This window comes from Lampetra planeri, chromosome 31, assembly GCF_965212315.1.
Source record: "Lampetra planeri chromosome 31, kcLamPlan1.2.h2, whole genome shotgun sequence".
NCBI lineage: Eukaryota > Metazoa > Chordata > Hyperoartia > Petromyzontiformes > Petromyzontidae > Lampetra > Lampetra planeri.
The window spans coordinates 4,098,783-4,119,014 of record NC_136137.1 but is presented as its reverse complement, the minus strand read 5'-3'; the positions used below and the strand labels follow the sequence as shown (position 1 = coordinate 4,119,014).

The window sequence follows — 20,232 nt, the reverse complement described above, 5'->3', positions numbered from 1 at the left end:
GTTGTACTGGTGACAATGACAATAAACGATCTATCTATCTATATTTATTTTTTTAATAAGTTTTTTTTACGATGTACCCAACGCAAGCTGAGAACAAATATTCACAATAAAAGTACTTCACTTGTTTTTTTTCTCCACCAAATTCATTTAAAATTGTATTGAGCTATAAAAATTGATGTGTCCGGAAGAGTGCAGGAATTTATCGTACTTACAGCTGGAAACTCAGTGCACCTCCCAAGCCACCGCTCAAGAGGTTGTTCTCGCAGGCTGCCCACTGCCGCTGTTTGCTAAATCAATCACGTGGCTGCTTCCCTTCATTAAACCCATTTTACTGGTAGGAACCTCCTGGTTACACCAGCCCACAGGGGATTATTGTGTCCGTCGTGCAGGGAAGGCTGGGTGGGGAGGGAGGGGCTGGGTGGGGAGGGGAGGGTGGGGAGGGTCTGGGTGGGGAGGGTGGGGCTGGGTGGGGAGGGGAGGGTGGGGAGGGGCTGGGTGGGGAGGGTAGGGAGGGGCTGGGTGGGGAGGGTGAGGAGGAGCGGGTGGGGAGGGTGGGGCTGGGTGGGGGGTGGGAGGGGTGTGGCTGGGTGGGGAGGGGCTGGTCACCCCGAAGTGCCCTTATAAAACTCAACGTTTAACCTACTCACGCCGGATTGTGCCCGTCCTCACAGTCGGGCATATTTGCGGAATACACCACGCCGCCGTTGACCCTGGCCATTGACCGAGCAACCCAACGTTCCTACTAGCTCCCTCCGCAGGATGTGTTCATGACCTCCACAAACGTACGTGGGTAGCTCGTGTTTCGTGTGCCTGTGTGTGGTGTTCCAGTCATCTCAGTCAGTAAACCCAATGGCACCTGGGTTTGTGCCGTGACCTCCTGCCAGCGGGCGTTCGACACTTAACGTGGCCTTAAAGTGCACCTAGCCTGGCACAAGCGTCGTGGTGAGGTCACCGCTACTTAGTGGCGAACGGCGGTTGTTGTTGTTGTTGTGTGGGGAGTGGTGGCGCAGTGGTTAGCACACGACGGGCCCGAGTTCAATTCTCGCTCACGACCAATAACGGTGGCGAATCATTTGAGCCGGTCCTGGGCCTCCCCTGGGTCGCCTCAGCCTTAAAAGAGTACCTGGTGCGACGTGTGCACATCAACACCGTGGGGAGGCCAATGCGGCCGTGCGCGTGGTGTTGGTCACCCACCGCCCCCTCGTGTGACGTGCCGGCCTTCATAGCTACTCGCTAACAGCACTTGCCCCAACGACGTGTGTGTTTATACGAAGCGGGGGTGAGGTGGGGGGGGGATCTTTGTCTTTGTTTCGTGCGTGAACGTTTGCAAAGTGCCTGCATATGCGTCAATTTTTCGGATTGCGAGCAAGACCACGTGGGAAATTCAATCGCTGGAAAATCAAAATATAAATCACTTTGCAGGTCGTCCCGCAGAGAGACATTTCACTCAGCCGCCTTTTGAAGGCGGTGGCCCCCCGATTAGATTTGTGCCGTGCATCGAGATTTTCACGCGAATCAAAGCCTCCCTCGAATGCCACTCCCAGCGCGCCATTGATGTACTTGGAGCGCAAATCTCCCTCATTGGCCCCGAGACGGCGGTGGAAATTCCACATTCCAATGGCACTCGCCAGTTCTATCCACTCGTATAGATTAGCATCTGTACGATACAGATCAGGCCTCGGCAACCAATGAACAAAAAAGAGCCATTTTTTCTCGAATTTGGATTAAAAAAAACAAATAAACTCAATATCTCAAGAGCCGCAATGCGATGTGAATAACGTCACGCAGAAAGGGCCCTTAAAGAGCCAAATCATGCGGCTCAGCAGGCCAGGTTTCCAACCCCTGAGAGAGATAATGTACACCCGGTAGCACAAGTAGCTGCATGTGTGGTAGCTGCACGTGTGGTGGCTGCACGTGTGGTGGCTGCACGTGTGGTGGCTGCACGTGTGGTGGCTGCACGTGTGGTGGCTGCACGTGTGGTGGCTGCACGTGTGGTGGCTGCACGTGTGGTAGCTGCACGTGTGGTAGCTGCACGTGTGGTAGCTGCACGTGTGGTAGCCGCACGTGTGGTAGCTGCACGTGTAGTAGCTACGGGCCCCACACTTTCAAGGGCCCCACGCTAAATTCTTTCAAGTTAAATCTAGAATTGAAGCTTTCGTGACTGCAGAAATAATACTCATTGTTTTTTTCGGTAAAGTCACGTATGTAGAAATAAAATAAAATGTAAATAAATAAAATATAATTTAAATAAAAACATTTTTTATCCAAATAAAATAAATGTATTAATTTGAATTATATTTTATTTTTACATAAGTGACTTTACCGAAAAAAACAATGAGTATGCTTTCAAGCTATCAATTCCGGTTCAGTGATTCTGCACTTGCACTATCACTATCGTACTGTACTGCCTTCGACTTTCATGAACGAATGGGTGTTTAAGGTTCGCGATTCGTCGTATTATCTGTCTGTATAGCAAATGAAGAGATACAATTACTTTACTGTGCAAGTAAAACAAATGTGTGTTTTAATATATATATTTTTAATTTTGGGCCCCTTAATAACACATCCTACAGGTCCCGCACGAGCTTAATCCGGCACTGTGTACACGTGCGCCGCTTTGAATATTCCATTGCCGGATGAGGGCCTGCCCCATGCCACGCGGATTGTGGGACTTACTCGAACGTGCTTCGTCACGCTGGTCAGTCCGCTTTTTGCTGAAGGTGGGGAGCATAGACATAGGAGGATAGTACAGTAGAACAATGCATTTTGCTGGCCGCAACATGGTCCCAGAGCAGCCTGGAGCAGCTCAAATATTTGTGGTGGTCACCCACACAACCGCTCATAAGCATACGGTAGATATTGTTGGTTCTTTCGGTAAAGTCACGTAGAAGAGAAATAATAAAATAATATAAATAAGATAATTTTTATTGTTTTATATTTATATTATTGTATTATTTCCCTTCTACGTGACTTTACCGAAAGAACCAAGAATATGAATCCCTGCAGTCACGAAAGCTTAAAATCAAAAGTTAATACGGTAGATAGTTGTTTTAAATGTTTTATTTTGAATGTTTGGCACGTGGCAGGAAGGCAGAATACCCACACTCAAAAACCGAACGGGTAGATTCATCAACCCTTGCTGATTTCGTCGAGAGCAGTGGATGAACAAAAGATCTTTAGCACCTGAATGTATAAAAAAAACACGAAACGAATTGACTTTCTGACATTTAGGTCTCGAGTCTTACGAATGGCGAGAGTGTAGCAGCGCAGTTAATAAATGTCAAAGTCTTAAAAGGCGACACCGTTTAGGGACTTCGTTGGCAGTGGTTTCATGAGCCTGGGTCACAAAATCATCGCCGCTCATCCTTTATTACCACTTCCCCGTGGGAGAGACACGTGAAGAGTCTCCCACACATTTCTAGTTTAAACTCAAACCTAAACTATGACAACATGAAATGGGACCTTTTTGCCAGGATCAAAGTATGAAAAAATATCAAATACATTTGACCCTTTCTGGCAAAACAACAGGTGTTAAGATGTCCAAAAACCAAATATAAATCTTGACTTAAAGCTTTCGTGACTGCAGGAATTCCTATTCTTGGGTCTTTCGGTAAAATCACGTAGATAGGTTCAAAAAAAGAATAAAAAATAACAGAAAACTACGACGTTTCGATCGCAACGCACGTGACTTTACCGAAATACCCAAGAATTCCAAATATAAAGCTTTTGCGAGGAATCAAGTCGGCATGAACCACACATGGTACTTGTACTGGAACATGCAAACAAACATGCTCCGATAATCTATTCATTAAATTTCGATTTGAAGCTTTCGTGACTGCAGGGATTCATCTTCTTGGTTCTTTCGGTGAAGTCACGTAGAAGGGAAATAATAAAATTATAAAAATAAACATAATAAAATAATTCTCACAACGTTTCGGCCACAACGCAAGCAGCCGTCCTCAGTTGAAGCGCCTTTAGTGGAAGTTTTTTTTTCGTCTGTCTGCCCACCCGCCAGCAGTGACATGAGCAAGATATTGCAGGGCTGCGCCTTGACGTTTAACTAAATCAATAGCGGGGGAAGCCTATTCCAGTTGAATTATTTCTCCGCGCGCAATTGTGGTTTAAGGGTTATTGCGCTTTTGATCTCGGATTTTCCATTGACACCTCTGACGCGTCTGCATATTGCCCCGAGTCTCGCGTGGGCCCTTATGAGGTGATGGGGGCAGGCTATGGGTTTTTAGGAGTCGGGAGTTAGGGGAGGGGGGGCTGTGACGGGGGTGGTTGGCGGTGGATGCGGTGCCGTCCGATCATTGAATGTCCACCGCTTTACATCTCAGCGCGGGTCAAACGACCCATTAAATTGGGAAATTGCCAGAAGAAAAGCCCCTTCCTCCGTGCTTCGTGCATTTCCCGTGGCAATGGTGAGGTTTGCTTCCGTGACAGAAGTGCGTTCTCTCGTCTAAACAATGCCGTGATCTATCCACCGCTGAATGAAGGTCTCTGCAAAACCGTCGCCATCTCCCGTGGTCCTGTAATGGAATGAGCCGTCTAGAATCTGCACACGAGCAGATTTCATGACTCCATGCGAACTCTGGTCATCCTCCTAGGAGCGGCTTCTGGCTGGCTATCGGACAAAGACGGTCAGTTGCATTGCGCGCTTTCCGATGCGCTTATGCGACCGTCTGGAACGCTCTTCCTTCCGATATTAGGAAGCCAATGGTAGCCATTCACATTTAATTTTAGCTTGAAAAACTAATTTTTTTTCAGAACTGCTTTTTGTATTTAGTTTGTTATCCTCCCACACCGCACCTCCACGATTGGCTACGTCCGGTGCGAAATAGGATCAACGTGCATATACGGACATCTCCCTGGTGGACGTATTCGCTGGCACGTTCCTTATTTAGCTTCGTTCATCATCCATCGTGACTTCTCGTCACACGTGCTGCTGAGGCCCACTGACGTTTCTCCACACTCGAGAGGACGTCTCCAACTTGTGCGTAATCTTGAAACCATGCGTTCCTCTCTTCGTCTCCCGGCCTGCCAATGAGTCTCTTCACTAACGATAACGTAAACATTGTACATATCTTAGATGTTTTCCCCCGCCCCCCATACAACGACATCTTACGGGATCTGTCGTACGATTGAAAAGCTGCCAATAAAAGTACGTGGACAGAATATGACCTTCCGGTAAGAGGGCCGGTCGAAATCACTTTAAAAAAAGCATTTGTCCATTTAATGTTCATGTCGTTGCGTTCCCATGCCTACCGTACCGCACTTGCAGAAAACAACTTCCGTTCCATCTCGGCTTCTACAATGGACACTGGAATTCCGTATCATCCGATTGGCACGGTTGGGCTACGTTCGGCGCGAACGAAGTTCAACGCAGAACACCCCCCCCCCCAAATCCTTCTGTTCATTTGGCGTAGACTTTCTGGGCCAGGTGAATATAGATCGTTGACCTTCGATCTCCGGCGTTTGTGAGTTGTTACCAGATGAGGCACGGTTTGTTCCCGGGCTGGCCAACTGGTCGGTCGGCATCCAGCTGAGCCAGTGGACCGCTCCCAAAGTCTCATGATCACCGCCTTCCCTGCCTTTGGCTACCACTCTGTCATTAGTCTTGACCAGTGCCCGGATTAATCTATTAAGCTAGTACGGGGCCTGTAGCATATGTTATAAAGGGGCCCTAAATAAAAACAAAAATCACGTAAATATTAAAACACACATTTTTTTATTGCATAGTAAAGTAATTGTATTTTTTAAATTGCTATACAGCCAGATAATACGACAAAATCGCTAACCTTAAACACAAAGTCATTCATAAAAGTTGAAGGCGGTATAGTACTATAGTAATAGACCCCAGTTCGCTTCTAGCTCACGGCCAACATCGGTGACGATTATCTGAACCGATGATGGGCCTCTCCTTGGTCGACTCAGTGAGTACCTGTGGCGTGTAAACATTGCCAATAGGGAGACAAAGGCGGCCGGGCGTGGTGTTGGACACCCTCCCCCTCGTGTGCCCTGTTGGCCTTCATAGATGGTCGCAAACAGCACTTGCCCCAACGGTCTGTTAAGGCTATCCAGGGAAAGGGTTATATTTGTGTTGATGCTAAATCTAACCATGTTGCTGATGGATCATTTCCACCCAATTCAACATATCTCTGGGAATAAAACAATACATACAGCTTATTCCTGTGTATATTATTGTGAGTAAACGACTGCCATGTTCAGAGTGCAGTGCGCGATAATCAAGGCACCAACGCTCAAAGTCACTGCCATTAAAACCCGTTATTCTGTTTAAAAAAGAAACCCATCTCAAAAGAGACTGCCATCCATTTGTTTGAAGTGGCACAAAGGCAGCATGCTGCATATTTTCAGACAGTTTACTGGAAGTCGAGGCAGTTATTATTTTGTGTAAAATTGTGGGATTTAGGCCTCTTATGATATAATTTCACGCTTACCGACCCACGTAATCACAGGGCCCAGTGGCATCGATTAGGGAAAAGAGGGCATTTTCCGTTGCATTTTTGGGACCGTTATGCTCCCTTATACGCGGCTCTCAATCAAGCGATCGTTTTTCTGGGAGATAATTCCACACGTTCTGTTGCCTATGGTCAAGTGTATGTGTGTTGAACTTCTTTCGCACCGTACGTAGCCAACCGCGCCAAGCGAGGGGGTACGAAAACAAATCGTCCTTACCGTGCTCGATCCCATCGGATCTCAGCAGCTGAGAAGGGCATGAGCCTGGCGAGTCCTCGGATGGTGAAATGCGTGCCTGGGGCATGCCGTGCAGGTGACATAGGAATGTGGCAGCCCTTGAATGCGATTTCGCGTGACCTCTTCGCCATGGCCGGCAAGGCAACACAACACTTCGTTCTGCTGTTTGTTTTGTTTAAATCACCAACTCTTCTTGGGAAACCCATTTTTATCTCGGATAAGACCCGAACAGCAACACAACTTAATACTCGTAGCTTGTGAATGTTGCATCGTATCTCGACGAGAATGATCGTGACCAGCACACCCCCCGGCCCCAACTGTTACAAACACGCGGGCAGAGCGAACGCACCGACACTCGCAAACCTCGCTTGGGAATCGTGAAAAAAAGTTACAAACGAACACAAGAAAAAACAAAAAAAATCCCACGAGCGACCACAGTCTAGATTTGAAGCTTTCGTGACTGCAGGAATCCATACTCCTTGGTTCTTTCGGTAAAGTCACGTAGGTGACGACCGGGGAAGGAGAGACGGCGGCGCTCCCGGCACGAGAGCGTCGCGGCGCATCAACAACTTCGCGGTGATCTGCTCCGCGCATCGGGGCGGGGGACATTTCCCTAACGGGCAGCGTAGATCGCCGACCACTTACAGGACTTAGTGGCCCCGTAATTAACACGTTTCGTAAAGAGCAGCGCGGATATCCACCGGGGAATTTCGCGCACCGCCACCGCGCATTGACGGCGCGCGCATTTCCAATTCGGCTCAAGGTCTGGCCCCGTGTTTTTAACGCGCCGTGCGGGAGCTCGTTAAAGCCCTCCTCTCGGTCGAAAAGCGAGGGCTCCCCGGAGTAGCGGAGATAACGATTTGACGAACAACAATTTCATCCTCGTCGGTCAGTGCCCGCCGAGCTGCACTGGATTCCTGTTGCCGAAAGAACGCGTTACGGGAAGGTCGCGCTCGTTACACACACACACACACACAACGAGTTCTTGCCACAATTCTAACCACCAATAAGCTCGCTGAGCCCGTCAAGGAGCAGAAGCCATCATGGTGCGAACTGCGATCATCCTCGCAGCAGTGGCGGCGTTTGGCTGGGCCATCGAACACTGCTGAATTAGGGTATCTGCAAAACCGTCGCCACCGCTCGTGGCCCCGTGATGGAATGACCCGTCTAGAATCTGCACACGAGCAGATTTCATGACTCCGTGCGAACTCCGGTCATGCCGGTAGCGGCGGCTGTTTGGCTGGCTATCGAACGAAGATGGTCAGTTGCATCATGCGCTTTCAGATGCGCTTTTGCGGCCGTCTGGAACCCTCTCCCTTCCCATATTAGGAAGCCACTGGGAGCCATGCACTTTTAATTTCAGATGGAAAAACTAATTTCTTTAGAACCGCTTTTTGTGTTTAGTGTTTTGTCCCCCCCCCGCACCTCCGATTAGAACGGTTGCCTACGTACTTTGCGAAAGAAGTTCAACATACATACACACATCCTCTCCCTCCCCCCTCTCTCTCTCTCTCCCCCAGGCCCATAAGTCGTTCCGCTCTTTGATGACCTTGGCTAATTGCGCGCCGCCCTGATTCATCGTTGAGGCTCGAAACGTGGACGCCGCGGGCTCAGCGGTGATAGCGGCGAGCAATCCTCGCGGCCGTGTGTAACGAGGTGTGGCGTTGCAGTCGACCCGAGTAGTAAAAGGCAATTTCAAGAGCGAGGCTTTGCAAACCGTTCGTATTTCTTTTAGATTTACCGGGTTTTTTTTTTGCTGCTCCCTTGCCAGGCGAGATGATGGGGGGCTATCGACCCAGCCCCTCGTGAGACCCCGAAAATTGGTATTTTATTGATATTTACCATGTATTACTCTAGGGCCCTATTTAAAAATCTTGAAATTTGGGACCTCGCCCCGGCCTTCCCCCACTTCCTCTCTCCCCCTTTCCCCTCGTCCCACCACTCCCCACCTGGGAAGTTCTAAATCCACCTCTCTCCCTTTGCCACAAATAATCCCAATCCTGCCACTAGAAACAGAGGTCATTTAGTACTCCGATATTTAAATACAGTTTATCACACAACACACACACAAATACACACAATGACAACCCTCGCTAAATATTTCACAATTTTGCCCATCGTGAGTTGGAGTGAGATGCCCTGTTTATGTTAAAAGCAGGCGTGGCTTTGCCAGATGAGTTGTAGTGGAAGTGCACAGCAGGGCAAGAATCAACTGCGCCCATGAACGGCGATTGTATCCGCGTGTTGTACTGCTCTCCGATGTGCACCGCCGTGTGCCCTTTCGGCACCGTGTCCGACGTTTCGCTCCACGTGCTGCTGGGAGCTTTCTTCACGAACTGAGTTGGCAAGCAAATTGAAGCGAATCATCTGACGACACGCGGCACAACCATAGCAAATCGGAGAGCAATCCAGCACGGCTGCTCAAAACCGAGGCAGCCCAATGTTTTGTTACGTGTAGGAATTCACGAGAAATATTAGGATTCAAATTTTTTTTTTATTTTGGGTGAGATCATCGTGTAGGTATAAAGTCTTTTTTTGTTCACGTATAACCCTCCACTACCCGACTATAGCCAATCAAGTTGTCACGTGATGGGCCAAACTTTCCAATTGATTTGGTCTTTCAGAAATACCGGAGGAGGAATGTTGAAAAGCAAGCGACGTTTAAAAAAAAATTGTATTCGACGTTACAACCATCAATCGTCGTCGTCGTGTGTTTAATAAAAATAAACTCGGCTACTACGCAGCAATAAATATAATTCGCTTCGCCATAAACGCACGAACTTTGTGAGACTGGATGTAAGATCAATTTGGGTTTTTTCCGGTCTGTTTGATGTAAAAATTAGCTAACAGAAAATATAATCTTGCCATTTTAGTCACAAGTGAATACACCCTCCAGAGATGAATGTAACAATTTTAAGAAATCAACGTATTTATTTCTTTACGGAAGTATTAATGGACTCTCAAGACTCCGCGATTCTTTTTTATTTATCTGATTCAATTAAAAGAGAGTTACATTTCGTGCAAGGAGGAAACCAGAGAAAACTCACAACGCACACAAAGGGAGTAACACTTCGAACTCCACACAGATCAATTCAAGAATCCATTTCTGTACCGTCATCTCCTGGCCACCGCACAAGCCAAAGTACACAACGCTTGAACTACGGTGGCCAGATGTTTACTACCTCGCTTAGTATACAGAAGGTCGTGGGTTCGATCCCGATATTGACGCCTAGAGATTGTCTCTCTCCCCGTGGTTGCATGGATTTTTCTCCGGGTTTTCCCTCCACATTTAGAATCCACACGCGTTTAGAGCAATTTGCCTGCCATAAATGTCCACGTGATAAGCCACTTCGTTGAGCTATTATTTGTGGCCAGGTCGTTTCTGAAAAAGAGCTACACAGCTCAGTGGGCCATACCTGGTAAAGTAAAATAAAATTAAAACATCGTTTAATGTATCCCCCGGCAATCTGCCATCCAAGCGGTAACCAGGCTAAAATCTGCTCAGCTTGTTTGCTCTTTGCGAGGAGATGTGGTACACGCAGGGTGACTGACTCATTCAGAGGCATAAATTACGTGAGATTTACAATGCGTTCTGTCCCGGGGGGTGGGAGGGGGCTTTTGGGTAATGTTTATTTGTCGAAGGTTTAGCTGAGACCACAACAACTCACCGTGTGAAAATCCTCCCCACGCCGCCCCTATTACTCCAAGCTGTTAATCAGAGCTGAGTCACACGATCTCAAGGGTAAGAGCTCATTACTGAGCTCCATCCATAGTCATCTATTACTATTATTACTACGACGCTTCTTTACCCAGGAAAAGCCTTGTGACTCTTCTTTTTCGCAGGAGTGTCCAGCCAAATGATAGCAGTAGGGGGCAATGATTCCTATGCGGATTCCAAATGAGTAAATTGTGGGCAATTTTTTTGTTATCCCTAATATAGGTTTTTGGGTGAGATCCCATGAATATAAATGTGTCTTCTTGGTTCTTTCGGTAAAGTCACGTAGAAGGGAAATAATAAAATAATAAAAATAAAACATAATACAATAATTATCACGACGTTTCGGCCACAACGCAAGCAGCCGTCCATAAATGTGTCGTTAAACCGGCCACCACCCGACACAGCCAATTAGTAAGGTTTCTCACGTAAACAGAACATGCCAATTGTACATTATATACATTCATTAATCCCCCACCCCCCACCCCCTCTGGCCTTCGCACGGGAAGGGCTCACAAGTGACGCCATCACATCCATCCCTCTATCACAAGGAAGGAAACAGGAGGAGATTTCTCCACAAATCTGCCTGCCGCCTGATGATGCCGGCTGTTGTAATTGTTGGCGAAACGTCGTGCTCGCGTTGCCAGTGTCGTTGTGGATTTGCTCTCCAAACGCACCCGTGTGCTGTGCGAGTAACGAATTGTCATTCTATGTCGTTGCTGTAAATTTGGAGCCCCCATGACGCCGGTTACACGAAACGGCACTACTCTTGCGGATGACATCAATGGGGGTTAATTTTTTTTTAAACCGTCCACGGTAATGGAGAAGAACCCAGTGGCCAAGACTGTGGCTTCACTCTTGTGTTTTAAACGTACGCGGTGGCCTGGCGGCTCAGAGGTCAGAGTGCAACACTGAGATCGCGGGTTCGATTTCTGTGAAATGAGCTGTGATTAAAACTGGGCTATCTCTCGCTCTCAAAGCGGAGTGATTTGATGGTCTTCGGACTCGGCCACCCATGACTGCACACATACACACACACAAAAAATCATCACGTAAAATGTGACTGTGCACTTAATATGGATACATTCCAGCTGCGAGAATTAAAATATTGGTTGATGAACAGTACAATGAAAAAAAAATCACGCATACGCATCGATTCCGCAATGCTTTCCAATGTACCCTCGTATTTCACGAACGATATTGCTCATGTACGAGCCTATTGTCAATCCACTGCTGAATGAGGGCCTCCCCAAATTGTGCGGGTCACGGGGTCTATTTGGCCATACTTCTCCACTTTGGTCGGTTCGGGTTGGTGAAAGCAGAGGGCACAGACGTGGGGGTCACAGTGCAGTAGCACAATCGATTTTACTTCACTACCCTCTGTTGCCCAGCCGATAAACACCCGCAACTGATATATCATTTGCTTGGTTCTTTCGGTAAAGTCACGTAGAAGGAAAATAATAAAATAATAAAAATAAAACATAATAAAATAATTCTCACGACGTTTCGGCCACAACGCAAGCAGCCGTCCTCAGGTGAAGAACAGGTCTGTCGGAAAGACTTAACCGAAAGAACCAAGAAGATGAATCCCTGCAGTCACGAAAGCTTTAAATCGAAATGATATATCATTGTTATTCGTGTATGGCAGTAGCTCATCCAAGCACGCACGATCCAGCCTCAAAACCTGCTTAGACTTTTGAGATGAGATCACATTGAGCGCGTGCCGCGTAATTTCGCTCACAGTCTCAACGCTGTAAACTGACGAAGCTCACGATGGCATTTCCTTCCGTCAGCAGCGGTGCGAGACAGTAAATATCGCAGGGCTGCTCGTTTATTTTTTTTTACACACTGTCATTTAACTCACTCTGTCTGTTGTCGTTGTTGTATCCTCAAATATTGTAACTCAATTTTAACCCACTTCCCAATGTGGTATCGACTGCAAACTTGGTATACTTACGTCATACTGATGAGAATACTATATTCGATCATAAAAAATAAAATAAAAATTATATTATGTTTTATATATTATATTTCGGCTTTGGTCTACTTGTCCACGGTCAACTGACGTTGGCTGTCATTGGCCACGGTCCCCTACGTTATGGCAAGCTTCGGGGCCACTTCCTGGAGTCGTGGAGTTCTTCCATTACGAGTACATTTCATAAAAGCGTGTTTTAAAATAAAGTATTTTAAAAATAATACTTATTTTTACCTGCGCTTGTCACAAATGAAACCGCAATACCTTGCCTACTCGTCTAGAAGCATCAACCATCATCACGCCAACTCCCGCTCATCCTCACCGCAGCACCGCATCGCGCGGCGCTTTCAGACGCGCTTCTGGGGCCGTCTGGAACGCACTCTTCCTCCTTGCGATACTCGGAAGCCACTGGGAGCCATGCACTTTTAAATCATCTAGATTGAAAACTAATTTCTTTACAACTCGCTTTTTGTGTAGTTTGTTGTCCTTCCCCCACACCTCCTTCGATAAGCACGGTTCGTTACGTACGGCGCGAAAGAAGTTCAGCATACACACATATCAAATTTAGGTTTTTTCTCAGACAATTGGTAGTAGTTTTAGGTGTAGGAGAAAACTCACGCGTGCGATTGGTGCAACACTTTATCCCTGGACAAAAGGGACAAGGAATGGGTTCGCACTTTGCTGTGCAGTCTTCACCTACCTGTTGATTCTATCATGGACACTGGAATCGCGCACCTCCGACGAGCACGGTCGGCTACGTACGGTGCGAAAGAGGTTCAACAAACACACACGCAGACACTCGACATGGTGGGAGATCGTTGGCGTTACGTCCACAGGATTTCCGCGATGCCCCCTAGTGGGAGACTGCCACAAAACATCCTCAAATGCGCGGCTTGTGACCGTCCTCGGCTCACGGCAGAGGGATTGCTGCCTGTCCCAGGTTCCCAGGTTCGTTCTCTTTGTTTTGAGGTTTGCTGTTCCTCGGAAATCTGGAAGCCCTCCCACGACATTAAAACTCCCGGTGTGTTTTTTGTGCCGGTTTCGTGATAATACCTCAAGCAAGACGGCGCAGTTACACGCGGTTCTCTATTCTGCCATCAGATGTGCATGTAGGCATGTTGAACTTCTTTCGCACCGCACGAAGCCAATCGTGCTAATCGGATGCGTTCATCGGAGATAGGATTCTTTCCATGATCATCATCGTCGTCGTAAATCAACCATCGGTCAATCCACTGCTGGAGGAGTTCCTCCCCGAGTCGTCGCCATCCTGCAATGCAATGATCCACCCACCACACGTGTGACACCAGCCGATGTAATCGCTCCGTCAATCCGATGGACATGCTCTCTGACATAGTCCACCCTTTTTGCTGCCACTCCATTATAATAACGTTTTTTTCTTCTTCTTCGGGCATCACGCCTTCCGATGGCATGCCCTCTACCCAAACCCACTTAATAGTTTGAACAATGTCCTTGGCCTGCGTACGTTCTTTAAACCAGTACAGATGACGGTACAGATATGTCTCTCAATGGGATTCCGAGCGCGTCCATCTCCACGCCTCTCAGAATGTGTCCCGGGTTGGTGCTTGCCCGGACATTAGAGGTGGCAACCGTCGCTCACACGAACGGGGTTTTGCGGTGGCGAGATGTTAACTCTCTCCCCTGGCGGGCAGGATGTCGTGGGTTCGATCCCGACTTCTTGACGCCTGTTGGATATCTGGAGTTTGCATTTTCGACCAGTAGACCCTGCGGTTTGCCTCCCCCGCCCCCGTCCCCTCTCCACATTTAGAATCAGCATGCGTTTGGAGTATTTGGCTGCTCAACAAATGTCCCCGTGATAAGGCACTTCTCGTTGGAGCTATCACGTGATCGCCAGGTCGCTATTTAATTTAAAGAGCTGTATAGCTCAGTGGGCCTTACCTGGTAAAACTAAAAAAAAAATTGCCATCGACGGTGGCGAGCGGATGCCGTGAAGTTATAGCAATGCGCGACTGTCAATATTTATTATAATTTCTCACTCGCGGCATACCCGAGCCTCCAATAACCTCGGGGTAATCACACGGGTTTAAATGGATCAGCTCCCGGAAAAGCCGTTCGCCCGCCTTTCCATCACGACCCTGCGAGGAACGTAATCCACCATGGTCCTTTGTCCGTGAAAGCAAGCGGCATTATTCACTCCTACTCTGGGCCGAAAATTTGAAGATGTAACACAGGAGGCGAACACTCGTTACTTACAGTCTTGATGTACGGCGGAAGCCAAAAATACGAAATGATCTCCGTAGCACTCGAAAATTGCCCTTCACACAATCCGCTTACACGGAATTTGTTGGCCCAAAACGAAACAATGTATTTGAGATTATCATTTCCCATTCGCAACTGTGGAGAATGACGGACACACTGCGTTGTGGTACGTTAAAAAAAAAACCCCTTTGCTTGCCCAGGAAAGTCTCTGCTAAATTGTCAGGACGTTTGGCCAATTCCATTCATGTTGTTTGTCATCACGGTGATACAAGACTCCGACTGACCCCGACCGAGGTTACCTGGCTTGACCACCTCAATGTGAAATTGTAGCCGTTGCTCTGCATGGACATCAGCAGCCATCCGAAAGCGTGCGGTGGAGTCACGGCGTGGCGACTCCAGCCTCTTCCGAGGCGGCTGGCCAGCGTGGGAGTAGACCCAATACTCTCCAGAGGAGCGGCTCGCTTTCTCTCTCTTTCTCGAGGAGGCGCCCCTTCTGCCGGCAGCGACGCGAGAAATTTCAGGGCTGCGCCCAGAGCCGTCGTCCTTAGGGGTACGGCAAATCGGGGCGACCGCCCCGGGCCCCGCGCATTGGGGGGCCACACGGTGGGATTTGCCCTGAGGCCCTGCACGCCCCCGTGGAGGGCCCTGGTTGCACCTCCACCTGTATCTATGTGGAGCTCAACTTCACCAACGCCAGTGAAACAGCAACAGCAGCAACCGGTCATCGGTATCAAGACAATGTGTCTTTATTGTTGAACCTGCTTACGTAAGTGAAACATGCACATTTTATAACCCGTTAAACTGCAAGAGTTCAGGAATATGAGAATATAGAGCCTTAACGCTTCGGTTTACCCTCGGCTCGCCATCGCCTAACCTCCTACACAGACATCGCCCTACGATAAAAGTCTACAAAATTATACTGTATTTACTTTCTACATTTTTTACAGTTTGTGACGTAGAGGTTACTGAGACCGCGTGCCTTTAATTTAACAAAAGCGGATAAGAAACTACAAAAAAAAAGAATACTTCAGTTTATCATGAATACATGTTCGTTTGTGGTGTATCTCTCAACTTCAGTGACATGCTACAATGAACGACCACGTTTAACATTTGTTTTAAACAATGCAGGTGGATGAAATGCGACCGGAACTTCCAAAACAAGAAGAATATAAAAAAAAGAATTAACATTCCACATTAGAAAAACATTAGCAATGTTCAGAATGTTTGCTGATAAACCTCAACTAGTTTCCTTCAGTTCATGGCTTTTGAACTTGCAAGACGATAATAAAGTTATCTCCGAAATAACCTGGCTCTAAATAACAGGTGCATTTTAATATACATATAAACACAATGTTTTTTATTTAACAACCGTGTCTCTGCTGATGCAACCCACGAAGGTTAAAACCGCTCCAGAATTTGGTTGTTTAAACAAATGTCGCGAGATAATATTGGTCTGGAAAGCCAATATATTGATTGGAGATATGATTTTTACCCACAATGCTCCATAACGCACGCGTTCGTACGCGGTGCGACGCTTTGCCTCACCGAGAGCAATGGCCAATAATCCGATTAAAAGTAACAATCATGAAACATCCATAACATTTACCATGTTTGGTTTTCAAGCCGACAATACAAAAATAATAGGTAGGGTACAAAAAGGTGTTTAAATACTGGATATAAAAACAAGATCAACATCTGAAAGTTTGTGGGAGAGAAAGACCAATTCCATAAAAAGCAACGTTCGAACGGTTGTCAAATATTGTGCGGACTCAACATTATTCGAACACTTAATTGAGAAATAATAACAGAATACACCATTACATCTCATTACATAAGTCTGGGGCATGGAATTAACGTGCAGCTTCTATTCGATTCCCCTCGAGACATTTTTAATTTCATCATTTACAGCTTTACAAAAAAAATCCAAATAATATATATATTTTTTAAACTTGCCACGTAAATGCCCTTGTAAAATCACTTTAGTTTAAAGCCTTACCCTGAATTTCAAAGGTCAACTACTTCGTGACCAAAATACTCCAAACTGTGGTCCATTGAAAACACGGAGCATTCGCCCTTATTTAAAAGATATGGAGCACACTGGCACGGCAATCTGAAATCGATGGGATTCCGCAACACCGGATGTCTCATTACGCTGGGACACAATGCGTCTCAATTACAGCCAACATCAGCAAAAACTTGGAAACGCTGCGCTGCACTTTGCTCGTACACACAAAAAAATCAACGCCGCTTGCTCGTTGTCAAACCGTTGCACTACTCAGAAGGAAACTGTATCATCATCTTAATAAACTCACTGCCAGGAGCGGCACCTGTGAATGTACCCCCTTCCCCCCCCTTCTCCCCGCCCCTCTGCAGTGCAGAGACTTGGGGGGTGGGGGAGTTGGTGGCTGGCTCAGATATGTGGAGAAATAACAAAAAGAGAAGATGCCCGCCAACGGGGCCAATAAAGTGACTGAGTTTCTGACCTATTTGTGTGGCGTTTTGAGTGATATCTTCCTCGAATGTGTGGGTTTTCTCCAGGCATTAATCCTTTTATTTTAAAAAATGTATTTTCCCTACCAGCTAAAGCCCTTTTTCAGAAGCAACCTGGCTATCACACAAATGATAGCTCAACGAAAGTGGATTAACATCATGTGAAAATTTATAGCAGCCAAATATTCTAAAAACGCACGTTCATTCTAAACGTGGAGGGAAAACCCGTAGGACCCGGAGAAAAATCCACGCGACCACAGGGAGCATATGCAAACTCCAAATATACAGCAGGCGTCGGAGCATGATCGAACCCACGACCTCTTGCATACCGGGCGAGGTAGTCAACATCTCGCCACCGTGGCACCTTATTCTTATTCAAAGCCGACAGGGCCTATTATGGCAGGCACTCCAGTTGCCTTCCACACAAAACGAGAATCGGTTTGCGGTGGAATTGGCAAAACATATCAATATAGGAACCAATTGAAAATGAGCGTTGCGGTGATATTTACGCAGATTCAGCAAACGCTATTACTTTATACATTGTACATCGGCCAATCAAAGCCGAAACGCATTGGGAAAACTTCAAAAAGTAATAGTGACCATCTGTGAATGAAGAAAAAAGTACGCTATAGGAAATAATCAAACGTGTTAACGTGGAAAAATGAGAGCTGTACTGTACTTGGTTAACACTACAATGCAAGGGCGAGGCCAGCTCAATGTTTAAATAACGTGAATACGCTAACCTATAACTCGTCAACTAAAAGTATTAATGATTGAATAATTATTATAGATAAGTAAAATATTTAAATTGCTATTACTTCAGCACCATTTATAGCATCAAGCGAATAGTTAAAAAAAAAGTAAAACAAATGTCCAGCCTGCTTAAAAAAAACAAATCTTTTAATAAATAAGAGAAAATTACCCGGAGCCTAAACATCGCTGCAAGAAGCTTCTATTGATTAAGAAGTTTAGCGTGCACTTATTTATTACTATCAAGTTAATCAAGACTGCTGTGTGACCACGATGGAAAATGTGGCGGAGTAGAAAATATTGCCACCATCTACCTAAGTAGGTAAGAAAAACAAATACCCATCCCGATCGTCATTAATAATATGCAGTCGGCGTGCACCTTCACTGCAACACTTGAAAAAAACCGACAAAAATGAATGTGCCCCGTTGTTTTAAGATGATAAACCGTACTTTACCTTGCAAGAATATACATTTTTAAAAACCGAAGAGGCTTGCAATTTCCAATCAACTTACTTCCATCGAAAATCCAATTTGTCATTGCTCAAATATTTCACTTATTGCAGAAAAGGGGACGGGAGTTCGCTAATCTCGCCGCTTTAAAGCCCAGCGACAACACATGTGCTTTAGGCCGCACCAATCCTGAACGCAGATTCCCTCTTGTACTCTTCTCGCACCAATATCCTACGTTCAGGGACCCATTGCTACACCCCCTTCACTCTCCGCTCCCTACTCCCGCAGGTCCTTCAGTAAAAATCGACGTCGCTCTCTGACCGCATGCCCTTTCGCTCGTCACTTAAATCCCTGCATCAGCGGCTGAACCATAGGAAGCCACTTGCACGATACCGGATCACATTGCTTTTCGTAAACGCGAGACGCAAACGCGACTGGCGCGCACACACGCGCTGCCGTTTCATTCGTCGTGAAATTCACCCGCGGCGGCGGCGGTGGTGGCGGTACGCCGGATATACCCGGCGAAGACAGGAACGCGTTTGTAGGCTTTGTTGTGCAGCCTGTTAGTGCGCAGGCGTGCTTAGCAGTGCAGTTTACACAGCCGTCAACTCTCACAGTGTGCACGGGGAGGCATACGGGACTCGGTGCGGTACGCGCAGCGTGCAAAACGGTGTACGAGACGTACGGGATACCGAGTGCGTGTGTGTGTGTGTGCCGCAGCGAGGTGCAGTGTAAATCAAGGGCACTAAGTTGGTGTACAGAATATCATGTTATACACACCATGGTGTGAGGTGTAACAACACACCGCACAGGCTACCGTAGCATGATATACAAGCCATCGGCAGCTTATAAACCTCGACGGTGTCGTGTACAGGACGCCGGGCCGTTACACCACGGTGTAGGGCGGCGCAGGAGACCTCGCCGTGAGATACGGCGAGCAAATGACAAAATCTCGTTCCAAGTAATCGGAAGACCACCAAGGCCGGCCGCCAGAAGCCCTCGCGCGGAAGTCTGTGCAGTGTAACCAGGCGTTTGTGAAAAAGACTCAGCCACCCCTCCCCCCCCACCCAACAAGGACCTTGTCACCACACCACAACGGGCGAGACCGCCTCTACTCCGGGCGTTAAGATGCAAGCCGACGCTCCGGGCCGCCGTGAGCGCGCACAGTTGCCCGCCCGCGCGGGGAGGGACGGCGGCCATCAGCGAGCGAGCGACCGCACGCAAGTCGCCTGGAGGCCAATCCCGGAGCCGCTCGCACGAAACGGAGGATGCTGCTTGGGGCCAGCGACTAGAAGTCGCCGTTGGGTGTTCCGCACGGAGCGCTCAGCCTCTGCTCCAGCAGCCGCAGCTTCTCGCGGATCCCTTCCGTCGCCGCGGCCATGTCGCCGGGGCTCCCGAAGAACTGCTCCGAGCTGAGAAGTGCAAGACGAGCGAGCAGCGAGGGTCAAAGATCACCAGCAGCAGCAGCGGCGGCGGTGATGGCGGTGGAGCGAGTAATTTGCCTCGAGTGTAACGCTAAAGCCGCGAGAAGGCCGCCGCTTGGTACTAGTGTGACGACGACGCTCAATGGCAAAAGTCCCTGTGACAGGAACGCGTTGTAACAAAAACAATTCGTCAGCCCTTTGTCAAGCGGAACTTTGAGAAATATAGTTACACCGCGTACAAAATTCCAGAATCAGAAACTCTGCTTGGAATGGAGGAGGAATCCGTGGAGCTACGAGGCTCTTTCCTACAGATGTCCAGTACGGGGCGAGTCAAGGAGTTACAACAAACGAAAAGGCGACAAGAGCGTAAAATGGAGAAACAGGTAAAAGAGAGTCGCTGAATTATAAATACATTCATGATACAAGTCCGATTGATCAAGCCTTGGGCAAGGCAGAAAACAACACCAAGGAAACAG

General features: G+C 47.5%; 1 protein-coding gene across 1 annotated transcript in view; it reads right to left on the bottom strand.

Annotated features, from left to right (window-relative positions):
- Window positions 1–15,365: 15,365 nt before the first annotated feature.
- SESTD1 (SEC14 and spectrin domain containing 1) overlaps window positions 15,366–20,232 on the bottom strand; it is a 34,289-nt gene continuing 29,422 nt past the window's right edge. Inside the window, exon 18 of the mRNA XM_078609048.1 lies at window positions 15,366–19,744. Coding sequence (XP_078465174.1) covers window positions 19,621–19,744 — 124 coding nt within the window. The 3' untranslated portion in view covers window positions 15,366–19,620. The remainder of the gene's footprint in view (window positions 19,745–20,232) is intronic.